This window comes from Corvus cornix, chromosome 1A (assembly GCF_000738735.6).
Source record: "Corvus cornix cornix isolate S_Up_H32 chromosome 1A, ASM73873v5, whole genome shotgun sequence".
Classification (NCBI taxonomy): domain Eukaryota; kingdom Metazoa; phylum Chordata; class Aves; order Passeriformes; family Corvidae; genus Corvus; species Corvus cornix.
Genome location: NC_047057.1, coordinates 61,426,626 through 61,449,082, shown reverse-complemented (window position 1 = coordinate 61,449,082; position 22,457 = coordinate 61,426,626). Strand labels below are relative to the sequence as shown.

General features: G+C 39.3%; 1 protein-coding gene across 2 annotated transcripts in view; it reads left to right on the top strand.

The window, feature by feature from the left end:
- SCUBE1 (signal peptide, CUB domain and EGF like domain containing 1) overlaps positions 1–22,457 on the top strand; it is a 194,676-nt gene that overhangs the window by 109,425 nt on the left and 62,794 nt on the right. The window contains exons 7-8 of one of the 2 annotated variants that reach the window (XM_039570895.1): positions 1,780–1,869; positions 17,373–17,489. In XM_039570895.1, coding sequence (XP_039426829.1) covers positions 1,780–1,869; positions 17,373–17,489 — 207 coding nt within the window. The remainder of the gene's footprint in view (positions 1–1,779; positions 1,870–17,372; positions 17,490–22,457) is intronic. The other variant, XM_039570896.1, reaches the window with a different exon arrangement.

Genomic DNA, 22,457 nt, shown 5'->3' with positions numbered 1-22,457 from the left:
AGGGCATCTCTCAGCGAGTGCCTCTGATAACGCAGAGGGCTCCATCCTACAATCCCTGTCCTGTGGCAGTTCCAGATGTGGAGAACTTGCAAGAGTGAGAGCCTTGAGAGCAGGTTTTATTGAATGGATAATTGATCTTCTATTTATTATTGTTCACTAATATCCTTGGATTGATGTTTTATTTTGTCCAGCATGTAAAAAATTATTTTAAAAGCTGTGTACATTGCATCTATTTTTTTTTACTTTTTTTTTCCATTTTTGTAATGTAATACGTACAACTCCATGTTACATTCCTTGGTCTTGTGATGTAAGTCACATATTACTGCCTGTGCTGATTTTCTTCCCTCTAAAATAGTTCTTTCTCTTAGAATACTTCTAATGTTTTTATTTATTTTTTACATTTTTATTCCTGCTTTCTGGTGATGGTTCCTGATTGCCTGTCTTGTCTGATAACTGACGTTTATTAATTATTTACAGAGAAAAAAAAAAACAAAAACAAAAACTCAAACAAAAGCCTCTATTGCAGCCTGATCCCATCTAGAACTTGTTCAAAACAAAACAAAACAACTTCTTGTTACCACTCAACCATGTAGAGTTGCCACAAACAAAACCTGCCAGCCTCCTCCTCCTCCTCACTTCAGTGATTCCAGTGTTTGCTGTCTTCAGTGGTGTGTATATATTCCAGGCATCACTGCAAGAATGCAAACTTCTGCAATGCCAGATAAATACTTGTTGACCCTTTGTCTAACATATTTTGTCTTTGTTTGCTTGACTTAACCTTTTATTTTTTTTACGTTTGCTGCATGTGAAAGTCCCCACTTGCATTTTTGTTTTTTGTTTTCCTGATGAGCATTTCCCTTTTTCTACAGATCATTTTATTTACCCAGCTGCTGCTTCTCCACTGCTCTCCTGTATCAGAAATCTTTAATTTTATTTCACCTACTGATCATCTCTTCCCACACTTGTGACTGTTTCTGTGTATTTCTAATGAAGCATAACCAAAGTCCTCATTATGCTGTATGAAACTCTTACTTGTAGGATGTCAGAGCCTACCTTGTAAAGTGACCTCTGATGACATCATCCTGCTCACTGCATGCTAATAAAATTACTAAACCCTGTTCTTGCAACATCTTTCCTAGCATTGAATGTTTAGCTAGTAGTGTTTCATAGACAAGCAGGCAACCAGCACTGCCCAAATTGATCTTTTTTTGTGTTTGTTTGGTTTGTTGTTTGTTTATTTTTGTTGTTGTTTTTGTTTAATCTGCATGCTGTTGTTTGGTTTCTCAGTGTGTCGATGTGTACAAGGCTATGGTTCATCCATGCCCATCCATCACCGGACTCTTCTCGCTCTCTCTCCGTCTGTCTCAGTCTTCTGCCTGCCGCCTTCAGATCCTGGTGCCCCCATTAGCCTGGATCACAGTTTGTCTTTGGTAGTTTGTTTAACTAGCCTTCCTGAATTTTAATTTTCATCATTAACACCTCTCTGGGGCACCCATGTTAGCTGTCTTGTTCTCCAGTAGAAATCCAGGCTCTGTGTGGTTAATTACTTCTTAGCTGACCATTCTTCCTTCTCACCCTCTTTCTTCCTCCTTTCCCTAAACACCCATTTAATTTTTTCCTGGGTTCTCAAAGGGAATTAACTCTCTAACGGGGATTTAGTGCTTTCATGCCTTGCTTCTTGGCTTTGGCTGTGCCATGCCAAGAAACTGTCTTAGGCAGCGGAAAATTGGGCTTGTGATTAACCAACTGCTCCATGTTTGTCCCTTACTTGTGTTTTAGAGAAGGATGAGGCTGCAATTGAGAGTTCTGAGTACAATGCCACGTCAGTAGCTGATGTGGACAAGCGGGTGAAACGGCGGCTACTTATGGGTAACACTTTTCTTCCACTTCCTTTGTTGTGCTCTCACTTTTGTCTGTATGTATGTGGGGGGGAGGTTCTCTTTTGGTCTCATTTGGTTTTGGTCTCCTTTGGTTTTGGTTTGGCCTGGTTTTTTTTTACCCTGACTTCATCTGTGTGGAAAGGTCACCAATTTTGTTAAGTTCTCATCTGTTGTACAACTTCATTCCTTGTTTTTAAACTTTTTTTTTCCTAATGCTGCAACTTTAATGTTCAATTTTCTCTGCATAGAAAGAAGCTTTTGCTATTAACCTTACTTAGCTTATGCAAGCTACTTTTTACATGTGATTTGTGTGTTTGTGTGTATGTGTTGCTGTAGAATTCCTGAAAAATCTCCTGTTGCAGACCTGCCTATTGACTTAAAAGTGGATGATGATGATGATATAAACCAATGCTCTGTTACATCTGTGGTGTTAAATGAACAGGTGTATTTGCCTAATTAAAATTTCGTGTACTTTTGACCGAAATATAAATATTATGACTGGAAATTCATTCACTTCCTTTGTGCAGCTATTTTAGTAACCACTGAAAGATCTTTCCCTAGTGACTAGTGAGCTTCTGTACATTCTTCTTGCAAGATTGAGGCATGGCTTGTTTCTCTATGTCTTTGGAGCTTGAGAGTGGAAGAGAGTAGCAAGTGCACTGAACAGTGAAGATAATTCTTTAGCTTGTGCTCTCAGTTAACCCATTGCACATCCTTGTGCTTGTCTCCTTCACGGTGCATTTCCGGCTGTTAGTGAGAAGGGCCTTTTGGGAATAGAAGGGGTCGAGTGGCTGGGCTTCTGCCAGACTTTGCCTGGGACAAAGACCACGGAGTAGCTACAGACTGCTGAATGATGCTTGGAGATTGTCAGGTGGTTTATTCCTCTGTATTTTCCACTCTGAGGCTCTACTCGCCACATAAAATTATTTCCACTAGGTTTTAAACATAGTGACCATTGGTGAGATGTACCCAATGGATCCCCTTACAAGACAGGGCTTCATCACCACAGAAAACATTCTGGCAGGGCAAGATTCTGCTCTCTTCCCTCAGGGTTCCTATTTCTTTTCTTAAAACCACTGAGTCCTTTGCAGACTGTCCTGCTAGCCATTGGCAAGCTCAGCTCTGCCTGTAAGCATCCACAGCTATCTGGAGTGACCACCTCTAGGAGACCAGAAGCCTTACTGTGAATATTTAGTTGATTGCTGGGCTAACAGTTGCAGTAGGTGGCAATATTTATAAATTTTCCATATCATTTGTGTCTTGTCATCCATGACAAACCATCCACTTGCCCACAGGCCAGCATACAACCACTCTGTGTAGGAAATGGCACAGTGTTATAACTCTGTAGTGGTATTGGATGACAAGATTGAGGTAAAATATCTTCCTTCATGTGAAAAGCTGGGCATATGGCACTTTATTTTTAGATTATCCATGACTATAAATTTCCAATTAGTTTGCAGACCTAGCAAGTGACCCATATAGTTTTTTTTTTTAATGATACACTGTTTCAAGTCATTTAACCTAACAAAAGCTATGAGGCAGCTCATCTTGCTTTGTCAATGTGCTTTTAACACTTTTAGCTATAATTTCAATAAGACCCATAGTCTCACAAGAAGTCAGGAAAATAAATGTGCCCAAAAACCTCTAGGCCACTGAAACATGCAACCCTCTGGGTCTCAGTGTTGAGTTTGCCCAGCCACAAATAGTATGTGCAGTTCTCTCTAGAGGTACTGAGCAACATAGTGCACTGTGTTGATGCCTCACCCTCTGAAAAAGATAAATATCCAACCTGAAAATAAGCTCGCACTGCTTCCAAGAGTCCAGGCAAATAGCATTAAAAGTTTAGCCATAAAAAGATTAGTAGCCGTCTTCTTAATTACACCAGGTCTTCAAGTTCCAAGCTGAACACAGACAGTAGAAATAGACTCAGGGAGATAGTTTAAAATCCAGTTTGCAAAATACATTGTTTAACTCTTCAGTACCTCCTGTATTAGCAGGTATCAGCTGAGAGCTGAGAGTTTCTGGACATGCTATGTTTAAACCACTGATTCCTTAGAAAAACATTAACTAAGGAGGAAAAGAAATTTAATTAGTGAGTGAGATCTGAGTGGGTGGCATAATATTTGGGGACTTTTTGACTTGTTTGTTTCTACTGATTGCTGATAGTCAGAATTTATTTTTTTAATGGAGTCTTACTCATTTCCAAAGTGTAGTGGCATTTCCATGAAATTCCATATGTCTTCAGATGCTTTCTAAACAGCTGTTTTAGGAAGTACTGGAAGGCTCCTCAGGAAACTTTTTTCCCAGCTTTTCTAAATGGACTGTGATTTTTGACCCTCCTGCAGGCAGTCTTGGGAGAGTACGAGAAGTAGACAACTTTATGTAATTTTAGTAATCTGATGAAAGGTGCTTTCAGTTGCAAGTCCTGAGATGATAATTTGTAGTCCCCTGTCATTTTCTGCACGCTATCAAAATTACTATGATCTGCATAACCCTTAAGATCAGCCAAGGCTCAGAAAAGCTTGACAAGATTGCTTTAGAACAGTGTTGCTGTTAGACAAGTTTGCCTATAGCAGTATTTTTGCTACAGCAAGACTGGCCACCTCTGTGTTTCAGACTGGCTTTTACAGGGGCCTGTGTCCAAGTCATGCTGTGGTCCTGTGACTTGTGGCTAAATCTTAAACAGAGAAAAGTAGAAAAATACACATTATTCTTTCCTGTTAGAAGTATTTTTATCTAGATCTTGTAAGGCAGATGAGAAACTGGTCTTCTCTGATGACCCACAAGAAACTTCCCTTTAGAACTGTCCAACAATGCCTAGGAATTTTCATCTAACTTTTTCATGTTTGGACAGACCCTGAGGGCTTCCAGCTGTCACTTATTTCCCTGGATCAGAGAAAAGCACTTGGATGCAGAGTAAAGAGTGCTCTCATTACAGAGATGGCACTGAATGGCTGTTGTCTAGTCAGTGAATGTTCATACAGCTCATTTCCCCTCTTCTTCACTTCCCCTTGGCCATTGCCATCATGGAGTGGCAGCAGTGCAGCTTTAGTTGTACTCCAGGGGGGCTCCTGGAGAGGTCCTGCCTTGGTTCCATGGTGGCTGCTTCAAACTGGACCTTGAGCCACGAGCATCCTGTAGATGAGGAAGGACATTCATCCTGCAGAAGTGCACAGCTCCAGAACCTGAGCTGTACCATCGTCTGTAAGGGACATTTTCATTCCCCTTGTTGCAGAACACCTTGCATTTGCTACAAACCACAAGGGCACAGTCAATGTCTTCAGGTCTTCTTAAGCATCTGGTATGGTTCATCTTGCAGTTAGTTGAGCACAGCCTTCAGCTCTTAAAATTATGTTCAAATCCCTGGTTTGTGTGGTATAACAGAATTTTTTCTGAAAATATTTTGTGTTTCTTAGGAGCATCACAGAGACCTTCTCCATTTTCCTTTACCTTCTTTTCCTTGGGAACCCATTTGTTTCTTCTCTCACAGCATCATAGTATGAGACTGCCCTACCTGGTTAGAGGAGTGGACTAGTGAATTTCACATATTTTTCAGTCTAAATCCAGAATGAGTGTGAATCACGGTTTGTATGCCCTGCCTACCTGTATGAGAGCCATTCTAGTATGGGCACACAAATTTAGAAGCACCAAATTTCCACTTAACCCTACTAATACACTTATCTTCAAAATATTTTGTCCAGTGTTGCATCTTCAGCAATGGAAGTTGCTTTTATTCATGTTTCCATATCTCTTTTTGCTGCTACAGCCCTGGATAGAATTCATAAGTCAAACAGCCCCGTCACAGTCTACAGCTGTAAAAATAAATCATCCAGCAGTCTAGAACTTTATCATTAAATAAACTGTAAATTATCAAGTCTTGTGGGCCTAACATTCTCCTTGGCCACTGTCTTTCACTCGAAAATGCTACAAGGTTTTTATAGAGCAATTGTCTGTTGATATCCTGAAGCTTTCTTTTAGAAACTGTTTAGAAACTTTAGAAGTTTCTTTTCAAAACTTTTCTTTAAGAAACTTTCTTTTAGAACTTGATATTCTGGACACAGAAATAGAATTCATAGCATCAGCTATGTCATCGGGCTCCCTCATTACAAATAAGTCAAGTGCTTACAGAGAGGTGACAGACAGCTGGAAACCTCCTCTTTGAGGAACCAGAACTGTAAAACTGTCTGGAATTTAGACTCAAGGAGTCCTCATCTCCTAGTCAGAGATACTGCTTTGCTCTTTGGCTGCTCTTTACATCAACTCTTTGAACCAAGTAATTTAATGAAGTTCTTTTTTATATTGTCTTATGAAGTCACTTGCTGCATTGCCATCATCACAGGCCTTATTAGACTGCATGAATCTGTAAAGTGTTTCAGCAACACAAACCATGATGTTCTGTGCAGGCTGTTTGTTAGATCCTGTCCTCTGGTCAGCTCTTCTTGAAGAGGCAGACCTGACCCATTTGTCACTAAGTTTCATTTTCCTTGCTCTACACTTTAGCAGTCAATGGATCAGGCTCATTTGGGCTTGACATGACATGACTTCAAAACAACTGCCAGCACTATCTTCCTCATCTTCAATCCCTTTTCCATTCTTCCCAGAGATCACTGTTGTAAGAACTCACTTTGGCCATAAAATGTTCTTGCTCCGGCCTTAGAAGAAAAAAAATTGGTCCCTTCTTGTCACAAGAAGAGGGGTGTACAAAGTACTTTTGAGTATAGCAAAGAGCAACAGGACAGTGAGCCCATCCTGAAGCTGAGGAAGTGCAGTCATTTCCCTTGCATGCTTAAGGGAAGCAAAATGGTGCGAGTAATACCATTGCTACAGGTGTGTTCAGAAATCCAAACTCTGCACAGAAATTCACTCCTTCATGAGACATGTTCAACTAACTTTGTGTCAGGGCAGCTGAGGATTTTGCCATTGGACACCGACTTCTTGGGTCATCAGAAAGGTTATTTACAATCCTCATCAGAGAGTGATGCAATTCTCTTCCCTGGAAGCTGTTTCCTAAGAACCTTCCAAAGTATTTTACTGTCAGCTGAAATGCTGGTAAAAGCTGCAAAGTGCATTGGAACTGTGCTGGTCTTTGTTACTGCTCAAGTTTACCTCTGCCTAGATTGCTTCTGTGGTGCCATTTGGAAAATCACACCAATAAGCACCAGCTTTGCCGGGCTGGGATATATGGGCACCTGTATTACATTTCATCCCTGGTTTCCTAGGAATTGTTCTGTGGTCTGGCATATAACCAGCAAATAAGGAAGTATTTTCACTAGTTCTGTATTTTCCCTTTTTGTGGCAAGAATCATTTGACTTCTGCAGATGTCTCCTCTTCCATTACCTTATCAGTAGCTTTCCAGCTGTTTGTAATGAGCACCCTGCTACCTGCCTGGAGAAATGAGTGTGCAGGGAGCTAAGACCATTCCCTCTACACAGCAATAACTAGAGGTGTGAGCTGTGGAAACTGCAATTTGGGATTTCTGCCACAGATTAGCTTATGACAGAGAATATCCTCCCTGCATGTTACATGGGGGAGAATCATCTCTTTGTTTGCTGTGGAAGTTGTACTTCCCCATCAGTTCAACTCCAAGGATCCCAAACATTGCAGTAAACAGCCAAAGCCAGTTCAGACTAATAGATCACAAGTGCAAGTCCTACTTTGGCCACTTTAATGACATGCCAGTACTCTCTTCTCTGTGTGCTGGTCAGCTCTTTCCTCCAATCTTGTGCCTCCTGAAGGTACCTGGAAACATCACCCAAGGTAACTCTGTTTATCCTGTCCTGCCCAAAACTGTTTTGGTTTCATATCTTTAGCCCAGTACCTACAATAGGTTTTAGTGAGCTGCTCCTATCATAATGAATAAAAAACCCACAACTTGAGCTTATGGCCATGACTTACAGCATTTGTAGCAAAGGCAAGCATTTTTGTATCTGTTACATCAAAAAAGGCAGAGGGATTTACAAATTTAGAGCTTGGATTTACCCATTTGAACCAAAAATGGTACTCAACTTCATATGCCTTGAGTCATCTGAGCTTAATAGTCAGCCACATGGTATCTTTTCTTAAACCCCAGTTATCTAAGGATTAGGCTGCCCCTGTTCATCCTGGACATCAAGCGTGCTTTGACTGACTTGTCTGGAGCACCTCTCACCTGATTGCCTCAGTGGCAGGAGGGTACCCAGTTATAGTTACTCCCACACAGAATTCCCACTGCAGGTAACAGATTGTGTTAGTTACCTGATTGGTAATGAGCAGAGGAAGAACCATCAGGTGTGAGCTGAACATTCTCCCCAGGAGTTCAAGACAGGACAGCCCCATCCTTGCTTCTGCAGTTGTCCCTTGCAGAGACTTCCAGGTATCATGCAGCTCTTAGCAGAGCAGTACTCTGCATTCCCTGTTTCTAATTAATTAAGATCCTCTGTCAGGTATCTTGCATAAAATTGGGATTACAGAGGGCACACACCCAGTGCGTGAACTTCGTATTGATAATGATGTTATGTCCACATGCACATTCGCCTGGTCAGCAACCTTCTCCCTGTCTTTTTCTTAGTCCACCTGGAAATCCTTGGGATTCAAGAGCTGAGAAGGCTAAAAAAATCTCAGGTCTTAACTTGCAAGGATCTATGCTCTGTATGAACATGCACATAAACAGCAGATTAAAAACTTCTAATTTCGCTAGTGTGCTTCTTTTTACTTCCACCTCTCTGTATGACACATAGGACTCTTTGAATCACTGTTTTCTCTTTGGTAGAGACACACAACTTTTTCTTGATTACAGGAGAACAGAATCCACAAAGTTAACTATGATTACCAGAGTCTCATAGTTAAATTTATCTTCTCCTACTAGGTTTAAAATGACATCATATCAATATGGAAACTTCCCTTCTATGTTCTTTCAGCATCCAAAGATCTCTCCTCTGGTGACTCAGTGTGAATAACTTACCCAAAATCAAACATCTGTCTTGAAATGCTGTAAAAACCACACAGTGATAGTGTAGGTCATATGGAAATCCACCATTTTCTGGATTTCAGGACTCTCTGGTAGAGCCATATTTAGTTTTTTTGCAGCTCAGGAAAAGGAGCTGTAGAACAGTAGAACTTACTGAAGCCATGCATTCGTAACCTAAAAAAATCCTTTCATCTGATGAGAGTTTTCTCTCAAAAGCCTTTTTTCTTGAAAGTAGGTTTTGTGGGGGAATTGGTTTTCACAGTGCTTTTTCCTGGAATGATCTTCAGAAACAGGGAGACAGAATGTACACAGACAGAATGTACTTGTTAGAATATTCATTTAAAATGTGAGGAAATGATACTAAAGACCCTTGCACAGTGCATTGCCACCTGTGTTCAAGGAAAACGTTGGTCTGTAAAGTCAGCCTAACTCATTATTGCCTCATGTATATGTTCCACCCCTGGAGCCACTATTGGTAATCAGTAGCCTAAAAAGGGCTAGGAATTTTTCAGTTTCAGTAAACATAAAAGCATAGAATATGTGACCTGGGTTTCTAACATGCAATTTAATGCCTTAATTACCAAACACTGGAGTAAAGAGTGTAAGAGCTCTGGTTTGACAATTTCCAAAAGTCTTATATTCCAACGTGAATTAAACATGGATTCTGCAGACTTTATTTTTGTCTTCTTTCAAAATAGAATAAGGGTTTCCAGGTGATACTACTCCCAGGTTTTTGTCTCAGAGAGCAGGGTGGTGGACAAGCTAGTGTTTGTTTTCAAGTGCTGTTCTGAAGCAGTTAACTTCTATCCTACCAAGGCTCACTTTAAGTCAAGAGCACCTTTCCAGTATGTACTTCAGTACCTAGCTTTGTTGTACTGCCTCCTAGGACTCTTCCCAATTACTTAAAATATGTCTTTATTTTTCTGAATGGCTTTTACCGATTTAGAAATGCTCACTGTCAGAAAACCAAGTGTGCAGCTCTGTATGCATCATAATCCTTTTGTGCTTTAATCAATAAAGAATTGCAAACATTTCATTAGCAGGCATATTGCTAGGAGGTTCTATAATTCAGTTACTGACTGTGAAGCCAAGACCTCACTTTAACTCTTTCTGTCAGTTCTACTTTGCTGTATGAAATCATAGCAAGCAGGGGGAAGGAATCCCTGAGGTCACTCATGCATTCTCTGTCTCCCAAGGGCAGATCTTTTCATCTTGAGTTACCGTCACTTTTACTCATTGAGTTTGTGAATGGTGTGCTATTTCCTGTAAAAATCCCTTGTCTTCATTTCTTTGCTGACGATAAAGACTCTGACCTTATCCAGAATTCCTGGTAATACCTTCCATTGTTTTGCTTTCCCATTTTAAATGAAAGGATTTATCCAAGGTCAGGAGATAATGCTCTTTCGCGATGTTCAGAGAATTTCAGTTTTTCTTAAATGCAGCTTCTCTACCTAGAGAGAGCACCACAGCTACAAGTGTTAATTTTAAGAGCCAGACTGGACTCATAGGATGCTCATAAAACACCTGATCCAATCTATCAAGTGACATTCCCTAAATATGTAGTGTTCCCTGAAGAGGAATCGAGCTTTTCTGAACTGAGAGCTGCAGGGTTCATGATTCAGTGTAAGATTCACCTAGTTGTTTCTTCACACATTCCCTATGTGGCAGGGCAGAATTCTCATCCTATTTTCATGCAAATAAAATTCTACCAATCATGAAATTGCAAGGAAATGAGGAGACAAGCATAACGAAGTGAAGAATTCCACATCCTGCAAGTTACCCTTTCTGTCTCACCTTTTTCAGTGCCTGAGTATGAAGCTCTTTCAGTTCCTCCTTCATCTGTTCACAGCTATTTGTTTCTTTCATTATACTCTTGTGAATGCTCTTTCTCTATTCTTTTCAGCATCACAGAGCATAATTTGCATGATAATGGCATAGTTCTCCCTTAACTGAAAATTGAAATATTTTGTGTGTTCAGTTTCTTCTTGTGCCTGTTGTCCTTTGGGTCACTCCCTGTACCCTGATCTCCTGCCACATAGCATGTGTACCTCATGTACTTGCAGTAAAATTCTTTTTATGGATGGTAACAGCAGTCTTATCATCTGTTCTCTGTCTCATGGCTTTCTTACTCATACCACATATTCCCTCTTATGTAAAGGCAAGCTCATTTTATAATACATAGAATTAAATTTTTTTTTTTTAATGGCCTTTCCTGGGTTAAGTTTGAATCTCTTCCAAGTTTCAGGCTTTCAGGATTTGTGCATTTTTGATCAGAATTTGCGGGGGATCTTCAGTGTATTTTATTTATTTGGTTAGGTAGTCCTTGTTCTTAGGCATGGTCATGCACTTCACCTACCAGTAGTAGTTAAAATTATTTCTGGATTCTCTGGATAAAAGTTAAAAGGAAGAGAAAAAAACACCGTCCAGTGTATCTGGAATTCAGAAAGAGCTCTCTTTGGTGGAGATTGTGCTGTGGCACCAACATGAAGAAAACAGATGAGATGTCTGCACGGGCAGCCTTTGAGCCAGATGGAGCAAAGTGCTTTTTCAGGTGTGAGAGGAGAGGAGGTCCAAATTAAGGACTAATTTGATTTCAGACACTATGTGTATTAAACTGAATGTATTCAACATTTTTTAAGGGGAGGAAGCCAGTACCACTCAGCTGAGCAGGATCTTGCCCTGCCATAGAACTGCTCTAATACCTTACCATCATCACTTTTTCATAACTGCAACATATTTGGCGCAATGGAGTCCTGGTGTTGGTCCTTATGAGGGCCCCAAAACACTACAGTGATGCAAGGAATCATAATAGACAATGGCAATTAATAGTTTTAGATTAGACCTGCTCAAAATTCTCAAAGCCATATATTTGGCTTTCTTTAACAGATGTCCTTAATCTTTTCTCAGTTGTTCAAAGTTGGTGTTTCACTGTGAATTAAATACAGAGAAAAAACCTCATTTTTATGTGCTTAGCATAGGTAAACAGGTTATCTCTTGATTCAGAGACAGTAGCAGTTTACAACAGCTTTAGTTACAGCACATCTGCTGAGAAACAGAGATTGAGAGTAGTTTGACCTTTTTGCCACTCCAGTTGTCAGGAATTATTACTTCAGAGGCACTTCTTTAGGAAAAAATGGTCCAGTTAATCCATATACTTCCTCATTGCACTGGCTAAAACTGTAAGTGCACTAAAGCTGCTGTCCTGCTTGCAACATTTAGCTTTAGTTGCATGAAGATTGACTTGTTCATGTGTCTGACCCCTGAATTTAAGACAGTTATTCTGAGCATAAGATACTGTGTTCAGATCTTGTGCAAAATTCAGACCAGGTATAGAAGTAGATAGGATTACAATCTGAGTACAGTTACTCATAATTTGCTTGGACTGTGATTTACTGGGTAGGATGTGATAGCTTCTCTAAATTCTGAGCTCCAGGCTACTCCATCAAGAACTGTTATTGCCTACCATAAAAGTTGACTCAGAAAAAGCTCAAAATAATATGGCACACACTTTGAGAGCAAAGCCCAATCATCCTGTTTCTGCTGACCCCAATGAGCTCTAGCCTACTGCAAATGAATTCCAAATAAAGGCAGTTTGAATTGCTAGTTTTCTTTAACTTGCCTTTTAGTCAGTGCTCTCAGTTGGGCAAACATAGGAACTTGGTAGTGGAAAAAAGCATTTTTCCACTTCCAAGTCTTCCTTTCCGCTGTACTTACTGCTTACCATGTCAACCTAAACAGTTTACAGAAATCTGGCAAACTTAGAGAATACTCTTTATTTTGGGGGACTGCTATGTCTTTTATCCACAGCCTACCTATTGCTGCAAAAAATCCTTTTCCTCTGCACAAGGCCTTAAGACAGGAGGTCAGTCCAGCCTTCCTCTGCTTCAGAGGAAATGGCAATCATAAGCCCTGCAGAACACAGTCATTTAATTTAGTCCAACAACTTCTTCTGAGCAAGAAGGTGCCATTCAGTGTCCCTCTCATGCTTTTCCTAAGAGTCAGATGCTGCAAGGCTGCCTTGAATGTAGGTGATGACTTCAGTGGCTTCCCTTTCCCATTTTCACTTAGGTTATATAGTTCTCTTATTTTCACTACAGCTGGGTTTTTCTCTTCTGTTAAGACTTCTTTGCATGTTTTGCATACATTCTTGAGAGCAGCTCTTACATTTACAGTTGTTATCCACTCTTTCCATTCATTGTGTCATGATCAGGAGCCTGGAAAAAAATAGAGTTTTCTGGATCCTGTTGACTTCAGACTGCTGTGATGGGTAACAGAAAAGATCAGAGAATGACTTCTCTATATCTCTAAAGAAAGCACCTTGGTGCTAGATCTCCCTCCTTTTGCCTTCATTGGTGTTCACCTTTTCCAGTCTTTGTACCTGTCCTCATGATTTATCAAAGATTATAGAGAATGATCTAGTTAAGACATAGATTACAGCATGATCCTCAGATGCATCCCTTCTAGTCTCAAAGACCTATGTAATTATGTTCTGCTTTGCATCTCAGTTACTATAAAACTGGTTTGGATCTTAGTTCAAATTGAACCAGGCTGCCAACAATGAATAATAAAGATTCCAAGATTTGCCTGATTTTAACCAATACCCTTAAAATCATATCATGTTCTTTTATTCATGAGATAAACTGAAGTCACAAAAATTTGCTTTATGAAATAATTGGCTAGTTTAAAAAAAACCCAACCACACAGATTTTATTAGAAGCTTATATTTTAAATGGTTATGTTTACTTGTTTCATAGAAGAAGCTGAAAATCAGGCTTTCAGAAATATTTTCAAACCATGAGACATGTGTTTGGACTTTCAAACATTTAATAGTATTCAAAGCCAAATAAACCCTGTCTGGTGTGACTCTTTTTAAGAAAGTGACCTGTTGCCACCTGGTAGAGATTCTGTTTTAGTTCAAAAGCTTCAGAAGTAGAACCTGAAGAGCTGCTCTTTCACTGCTAAACCATTGCAGGCATTGGAGTAACTTCACCTGGTAACTAAGTCAGTGTTCCTCATTGGTGCTGAAGGACCAACAGCTCAAGCTTGTGTTTTTTAATTGGATATTTTAATATCCAGAAGTAGTACAGTGGACTGATGTTAAAACAATAGTTCTAATGGATTAAACCATAGCATACAGGTAATGATTTTAGTTGTTTCTTGTCTGTGGATCCACTGAGCAGACACACAAGAGTTTGTTCCAGAATTAGGATCTTACACTGGAAAATTATAATGTAATCTCTCCCAGACCACCTTATACAAATAGATGTCCTTTTCTTTAGATCCCTGTTTCTGCCTGAATTTTCTGGTAGGAATTCAATAGGGATGTAGATGAGGCTACAAACATCACTTTAAATTAACAGTGGAGTCTAATTGTTTCAGATTATGATCTTTCTCATAATTCAGAAGGAATCTAAATGTCAGTAACATGACACTGCTTTACTTATCTTCCAGTTCTTTTTTCTGCTACCTTGTCAGAAGAACAACAACAACAAAAACCAAACAGAAATGTGCAAAAAAGTTTGAAACAAACAAAACAAACAAAACAAACAAGAAAAAGGCTAAAATGTTGAGGTTGTCTTTTACAGAGAAAAAAGCCAGTAAAAATTATCTGTAGGATCAATATCACCATGAAGACCTGATCCAGTTTTTAACATCTGTTCTTTCCCTTCCATAGCTTTTCCAGTGTGATAGAATGGAAATAAGTAATTTTGCTTCTGCTCTTGGCTTGAGGCCTTAAAGTTGTATTTGCATTTCAAATATATACTGGGGTTTGATAGCGGTGAGGTGAAGGATGAGTCGGTGTCACCCCACTCAGAAGCACAGGTGGTCACGCGTTCGGTCTGTGCTGTGCGTAGGCCTCAGCTCCTCTCTTTGATGTAGCCTCTTTCCCACATTCTGCTATTCATGTTTGCTTTCTTTTACCAATGTTTTCTCACGACCTTGAGTTTAAGGAATTTCATCAGTACATCTCTCCAATTATCCAAAGTGAGAGAGGTACTGTCACATGTCCTCTTGCTCACTTGGATCTTCATTCTGTTAAGAGTTCGTCATGTATGAAAGTCAGAGTTGCTAGGAAGGTTGCAGGGTATTTATCCTTTTTGGTTTGTTTTACTAAATCTGTGTGAAAATAAGAAAGGCTGGCTTGATTCCTTCTATTTATACGTAGAAATAACTCTTGTTCATTGAATGACCCTTACCCTATAGATCCAGTCATCCATGACATGGGAAAAAAAAATTGTTGTGTCTATTCATTTTCACTGGATGTCATCCAGAAAGCAGAAATATTACTGCTTATGTTCATCTCGTGTTGACGCACTGCAATAAAGGAGTCTTCATATGCCAGAGTTAATCTGCTAACAGAAGATTTACTGCTCTTTGCAGTGCCATGCCAAACGTAACCTTCAGCATTTTTTCCTGAGTTTTACCTTAACTCTTTACTCCTGGCAAATCCTCCTGCCCTTAAGCTGTGCCCAAGTTAAAAAATTTAAATGACCTGAAATGTTTTTCCGTCTCTGAAATATAAAATTATTATTTGATATGTTGGTCCACAAGGACGCACGCACGTTCACATACAAATGGAAATGCCAGCATTGTCATTTGAGAAGAATTCTTCAAGCAGAAGTTTCAGCCTCTAAGTGTATAAAATAGTCCTTCCCAGAGAAGTAGATGAAAATCAGAACTATATCGCTTAAACAGTTAGGTTCAGGTCCTGCAAGGTGAGCAAGAACTGCCTGAAAATCAGGAGCTGCAGACTCAGCTCCATTTTCAGAAAGCTGTTCCAGAAAACATGTCAATCTGTTTGTTAGATGTGCTTCCTGGCAGTTATATGCAGATCCATTTGTATACTGGTAGCTCTTTCTACACAATGTTATTACATAGCAAACAGACATAAAAATTTAAAATCTATCTGGAGGACCAGGTGTGAATGTATACAGGCTCAGAGATCTGTCCCATGCTGTTAATGCGTGTGTGCCCCAAATCCATGCTTTCAGTTCATTCTTAAGTGCCAGGAGCTTATTTCACAACTGATGGAGAGGCCTGTGCCAGTGCAAAAGAAAAAAAAAACCAGTAACACTTTTTTTTTAAGCAGTGAAGTCCCTCCAAAGGGCCAGTCTGAGTTCACCTTGAGGGCAAAGCACAGGGTACTTTAAAATAAAAATCTTTTAGTACTAGTCAATTGAAAGATAAAGCCTGTTCTGTTCTGTGTAAATAATTTTTGATCAATGTACTGTTCTAAGGCAATTCCCAATTAGCATATCCTATAGCTGATTGTCAGACCCTGTCCACAGGGTACAATTGTGACACAGGCTGTGAATATTCAGCAATAGGAGTCTGTAAATCTGAGTAAGTAATGACAAAGCCTCTTTAGGGAAAGAGGTGAGCTGAGTAGAATAATGGCAATCTTGGGGGGCAGTGGGGTATTTTAATTTAATCAAATCCAGAGGAACTGAAAAAGATACTATTAAAAGGACTTACTCTCTGAAGTAAATACTTTTCAGAAAAATGTACAGTTCAAACTGACGTGCTAAATTGGCATCCTTACATCCATTCCTTTCTGTGGATCAAAGCAAAGTTAATCATTTCCCTTGCCTTTTATCTCTTGTATGGATGTGTTTGTGAGTATGTGTGCATATGCATGTGTATGGTGTGTGCATGTGCATACATGAGTAACACCAAACAGTGGCAGCGAGGGAGGGGTTCTTGCTTTTTCTGTTATGAAGTTGAAGATTTTTTTTTTTAATCTAGTGGTACCTGATAGTCACAGCCCACTGTAGTAAAAGCTCAGAAGTATTGCAACTTTCTCTTGCCTGTGTTTGCCCAGCCACCCTTCTACATACTACAAGCACTGGGAAATTTCAATGACACGGCTTGGAATGGGTTCAGTGACCTCAATTATGCCCTCCCACCCACTCCAAACTCCTTTCAATTTGCAAAAAGCTTTAAGTGGACAAAACCCAGATGCCTTTTGCTTGTAGTTCAGTAAGAACAGATTGGGCATGTAGATTCTTGTCAAAGTGATATATGTAGTTCATTTTCCATTAACTCTTTCTTAACTAAGGGTTTTAAACTCTCAGTTCCAAGTCTAGCACGCTGCTTTGCTTTCTACTGTTTTTAAAGTTCATTATGCCTACAACATCATTTAAAAGTGAACTTTAAAACATCTCAGCTACACATTGACTGATACAAAACAGAATGTTTGGTTCTGCTTTGAAAGGCAATTACTTTTCTTTTTAAATTTGTTTCATATGTAATAACCCATCCTATTGTCTAAGACCGTTGAAAAACAGTAACTAAATATATTAAGTGAAATCTCCAGTTTGGGAGGGAAAAGAAATCATGACTTGTGGAAATGATTTACCAGTCAAAACCAGTACACGGACCCTGATGACCTTGAGCTTGCTTCAGTTGCCTTGCTTAAAACTTATATTGCTTTTAATATGTTGTAATAGTGCCCTAAAGAGGCAGTGGCCTTCCCCTCCCCCAGAGCATTTCATTACACTCCCTTTCTCCCTCTCTCTCTCCCTCTCTCTCTTTCATTCTGCAGAAACATGTGCTGTCAATAACGGAGGCTGTGATCGGACTTGCAAGGATACCGCGACAGGGGTACGGTGCAGTTGCCCGGTTGGATTTACCCTGCAGCCTGATGGGAAAACGTGCAAAGGTCAGCCTCTGTTTGCTTTGCAATGCATCATTTGCTTTCAGCGGGTCCAGTACAAGATGTAAATATTCAGTTATTTAATCAATACTTTTTAAGTCGAGGCAATACTGGTATAGTGATTGCAATTAAGTTCATTAGCTTTCTCCTTCCCTAATTTTTCTGTATTTACCTAGTTCAATCATTTTTCTTTTTATTTATTAGGGGGTTTTATTACTGCAAAGAAATGAGATGCAGAGGTCAAACTGTTTCAAACTGAGCAGAGATTTAGAGGAACAGCTCTGGGCTGCAAAAAGCCTTTAGTTTCAAAGGATATTCTGATACCTTTGTAAAACCTCAGTCATCTAATGGTGTCTGAATTTGTCTATTCAGAAAGTGAGTTAAAATTCTCAAGCACTACTTTGTTACCTGCAGATAATCAACTGCTTATTACTAAGTGAAGCCAGGTATTGCTCAGAAAAAAACCCAGACACTTGTTCATTTCTGCACCTTCAAAAGATAAATAGCCAGCCACAAAGGAAAACCGAAATAACATTTACAGATGCATGAGTCTAAACCACACAGCTGATGCCCAGGTTTTACTGCTCCAAAGGCAGCACGAGACCCTTGCTATTCTGTCTTTCATGTGTGTGTTAAAACTGAGGTCAGGGGAAAGAGACCAGAAAAGAGCATCCAATAGCACTGTCAGCATGTGTTCTCAGTTAAGGAGACAGGGACAGCTCCCAAATGTCCCTACCCAATCCCACTTTGATGGCACATGAGTAGTTTTGGGTACATGTGAGTAGGACCAGGCCATCCATCAACCATCTCCCCATTTTCCCACTTTCCTGTATATTCCTTTTGAGCTTCTTTGCAAAAGACTTGGCGATGGAGATCCAGGGGGACATTGCATATATTCTTGTCACAGAGAATATTTTTCATCACTCAGTGACTTAGCATAAGTTGACCTAACTTGCTAAGAAATTATTGTGACTTTTTTCCTTCAAATTAACCAGAAATACCAGAATATCTTCAGTCCAGGGCTTGATGTTACTTAAAATAGTAAAACCCACAAAAATAAACAGAAAATGTGTGGTTTCCTCTTGCTCCAGGCTGAAAAATCCCAGTGCTTGGGCATGATCCTGTTAGTATTTATAGAAATAACAGTCCATTTGCCTGTTTATTTGAAAATAAAACATTTAAACTGCCATTGCACACAATGTTAATAGTTAAGGGTGAGCACACATCAAAACTCAGTCATCTTAGTTCAAGCCACATAAAAATAAATCTTCATTTTTACCAGCAGACTAGCTAAGCCATAGTAGAACAGTAACAGTGATTCCACCAAGTGCTTGAAAAGGAGGCCTTTTAATAATGTAACATACACCTAGGCTTGATCATAATGTTTATTATTGAAACTGTGTTGTAAAAAAAAGCTTAATTCTAAATTTAGACATTTGGCCAGAGAACTAACATGAAACGATATTTATATAATAATCAAGACTATAATTATTCCTACAGACAAAATGAAATATTCTACTGATCCTCAAACCAAATACCTTAGCTCTAAGCTCTTTCACATTTTGCTTTTCCCCTTTTTTATGAGTAGAAAATATAAGAAACAGAATCCATATTTTTATGATGCTGCTGATTCTTTCTTACTTTCTTAAAATAAGCAGCAACTGGAAATTAAAACAGATGGTTTCATATAGCAACTAGCCATTTCTTTTTAACCTTTATTGACATTTTAGGAAATGCTCTTCATCATAAAATGGTGAAATATACATTTTTAATTTAATTTAATTTAATTAATTAATTTTATCTTACGTATTGCACTGTGAGATTTCTGGGATAGATCCTGCTCTCTTGAAGCTGATTTTCCATTTAAATCTGTGCACAAAGGATCCTGCACTTAAACTGACCAGTGAAGTTTCTTGCACAGCTTTTGTAGGCAGCCCTTAGTCAAAGGGGATGCTCTGTAGGATTTCCATGTCCTGAACACAAAAGTGAACCTTTTGGTGGAGTGAAATTGATGTCCTCTTGGCTCCTCTTGCTGATAGTAAAGCCTGGAAAAGACCAGGCAGGAGAAAGTCAGTGTGCACATATTCCTTCCTCTGCATTCTCTAGAAGAGAAGAGAGTGATCAGCACAAGTTTTCTCCTTGCATTTTTTTTCCTCTTTACTCTCCTTGATTTGACTGGCCCACAATTTCTCATATATCCAGTTCCCTGTTTCCTGCAGCTGTAATTTTACATCTGTGTGGTAAGAGCAAGGGATTATCTCTTGGATGCCCTTTAAAGCATCCTCAGGGATCATGGAGCTGTCACATCCTGTCTTTCTTGGGCACAGTTTTCAAGTCCATCGAGTGTCACAGCATGTCCAAGTGAGGTTTCTCATAGAACATCATTTTAAGGGAGGTTGTGTTTCTAAATATAGAACGAGATGCCATTTTCTGTTATGGGGAAGTAGAGATGTAGGGCATGTAAGAAAAGCTGAGAGGAATTGGAAGGAGAATTAATATATTAGCTGAAAAATGCAATTGTGGGTTGAGCAAAATGATTAATGTGTTTAGGTTTAATTTAGCAAATAATGTTGACCAAAAATAATGTTTTTATTGGAAAGTCTATGATTTTCTTTAGTCCATTTTGGCATCTTCCACTCTAAGCCATTTTATATAGTGCAGCTACTATATGAAATTCTGCAGATGCTTAGATTCAAGCGGCTTAAATAAGACTCAAAGAAACATCTGAACTTCTGTGTATTGCAAAGTGGACATAGGGTAATTTATTAATGTGTAATTCTAGCTCACTTCTGGGTGACTTCCTTAATAATGTGCTTTTGCCATACTGGTAATTTATGGAAATCTGCTGATGCTTTTCTTCCTTTTTTTTTTTTAAACAAGGGAATGAGTTATATATTTTTAAAAATTAATGAAATAAAACCACTATTTTTCTAATTAACAAAAATTTCTAGATAGTTCTGTTCAACAATCAGGACTCTAGTCAGTTTTAGGCATTGTGAAGACATGTAATGGGAAAAAAAGTTTATTGTCCAAAATGTCCACAGGTTTTTGTTTAGTAGTTGGGAGTTACATTAATTGTTTAGTACAGAAAAAAGGCAAGTATACATACAAAAGGGAAGACAAATTCTTAAAAAAGAGTATATGCAGACATGCTTGATCACCAAAAGGTGGCAAATAAACCCTTTTAAATGTAACTAATTGTTCTATACTTTGTTTGCAATATCACAGTTCCCATTCTATAGTTCTATCATAGAAGCTGGCATGAATTTAAATCACAGAGTACAGAACTGAGTCCTGACTAAAGATCTGATATTTCTCCTGGCCCTTCCCAGTGTATTAGTGAATGCAAGGTGTAGGAAAGCAACTTGCAAGTAATACAAGGAATCTGCCTCCAGTGGTGTTGCAAGGGGTTGACCTCTTCCACAGTGAGAAAGGAGAGTCCATTGTACCTCAAAGAATCAAGCTCCTTTTTTAATGCAGAGTACAGTCGGGCTTATATCAAATGTCAATAAAACTGGGGGGGAAATTGTTGTGGAGATAGTTTTAACATGGAATACATACAAGTATCAGCAGAGCACGTAGGAAGACTACTCTCCACTGTCGTGGAAGATTGCTCTGCTTTCTGGAAACTGAAAAGACCCTTTTAATCTCTGATTCTTTCCCCATTACACACATTACTTACCTGATCTTGAAGTGAAATAAGAGCAAAAGTGTTGTCTGTGGTCTAATTAGAATGATCTTCAGATGTGTTAATGGTGCTTGGATAAAAGTTCATTAACCTTCTGCTGTTTTTTAAAAGTCAGTCTTGAACTCAAGTCTTCCCTCAGTTGGCTTGGCACACAATGGAGAATGCTCCTTTATTCCCTTCAGCTTTCCTGTCAACTTGGCTCTTAATAATCCAAACCATGGAGGCTTTTGACAGCTAAGAGAAGAGACATTCTAGCCAGAAAGAGTTCCATATTCTCCTCTAATTAATGCTATTTAATTTCTACTGCCATTGTAACTGGGTGATGCCAGCTTGATGCTCAGCTCATTTGATGCTGTCGATTATTGTGCTACACATGAGGAAACAGTGTAGGTCACTTCCTTAAATGCCTACCAAGTTATCCCACAGAATTCAGCTAATTCAGACAGAAAGGGAGCCTGAAGATTAAAAGACATAGAGGCCTGAGATGCTTATTGCTCATTGCCTCCTACCCACATTTTAATATCCTCTGTGTTGTGCATACCAGGGGTTCTGAGGTACTGAGCTCCCTTGTTGTCATTTTCTGTGCATCCTTCCTGCTGAGTGACCTTTTCATGGATCCAGCTCCGTTCTGCCCTCAGTGAGAAGATTGATCAGTTCAGCATTTTAATTATACTAGATACAGCTTGGGTAACTGATAATGCAGGAGGCTCATTTGCAAAAAACTTGCAGGGTTCAAAAGGAGTGAAGTCAGACTAGACTAGACTTAGCACAGATTTCTGAAGATTTTTTAAATCCATCTGCCAAACTGGATCCAATAATAAAGAGCTCATTTCCCGAGGGCAGCTACAGGAGACAAGCCGAGCCAGGGCAAATTCTTCTCCCAGGATTTAAAGTAGAGAAGGACTGAGAATGATGGCAAAAGATGATGTCTGAGAGAGACAGGGACCTTCCTTTGTGGCTTGTCTAATTCTTTGTGAATTAGAGCAAGAGGAAGGGCCACAAGCTTCTAGCACGGTGTAAAATGTAGGACCATGTGTATGATATATATGCTCCTTTTCTGCCCTGGGACTTAACAAAGCAACTGTACCCCCAGGCACTCTTGTGCCTGAGTAAAGTGACTTCACAGCACTCTGCACCTAGACACAGAGGAGCTGTGCAGGCTGCAGCCCTTGCTGAGCTCCTAGAGTCAAATGGCACAGCAAATAAAACTTTTAAGCTGGAGAAACTAAATTTCTAAGGGTCACAGAGCAAAAGCAACATCTCAACTATGACTTTTCCATAAAGTG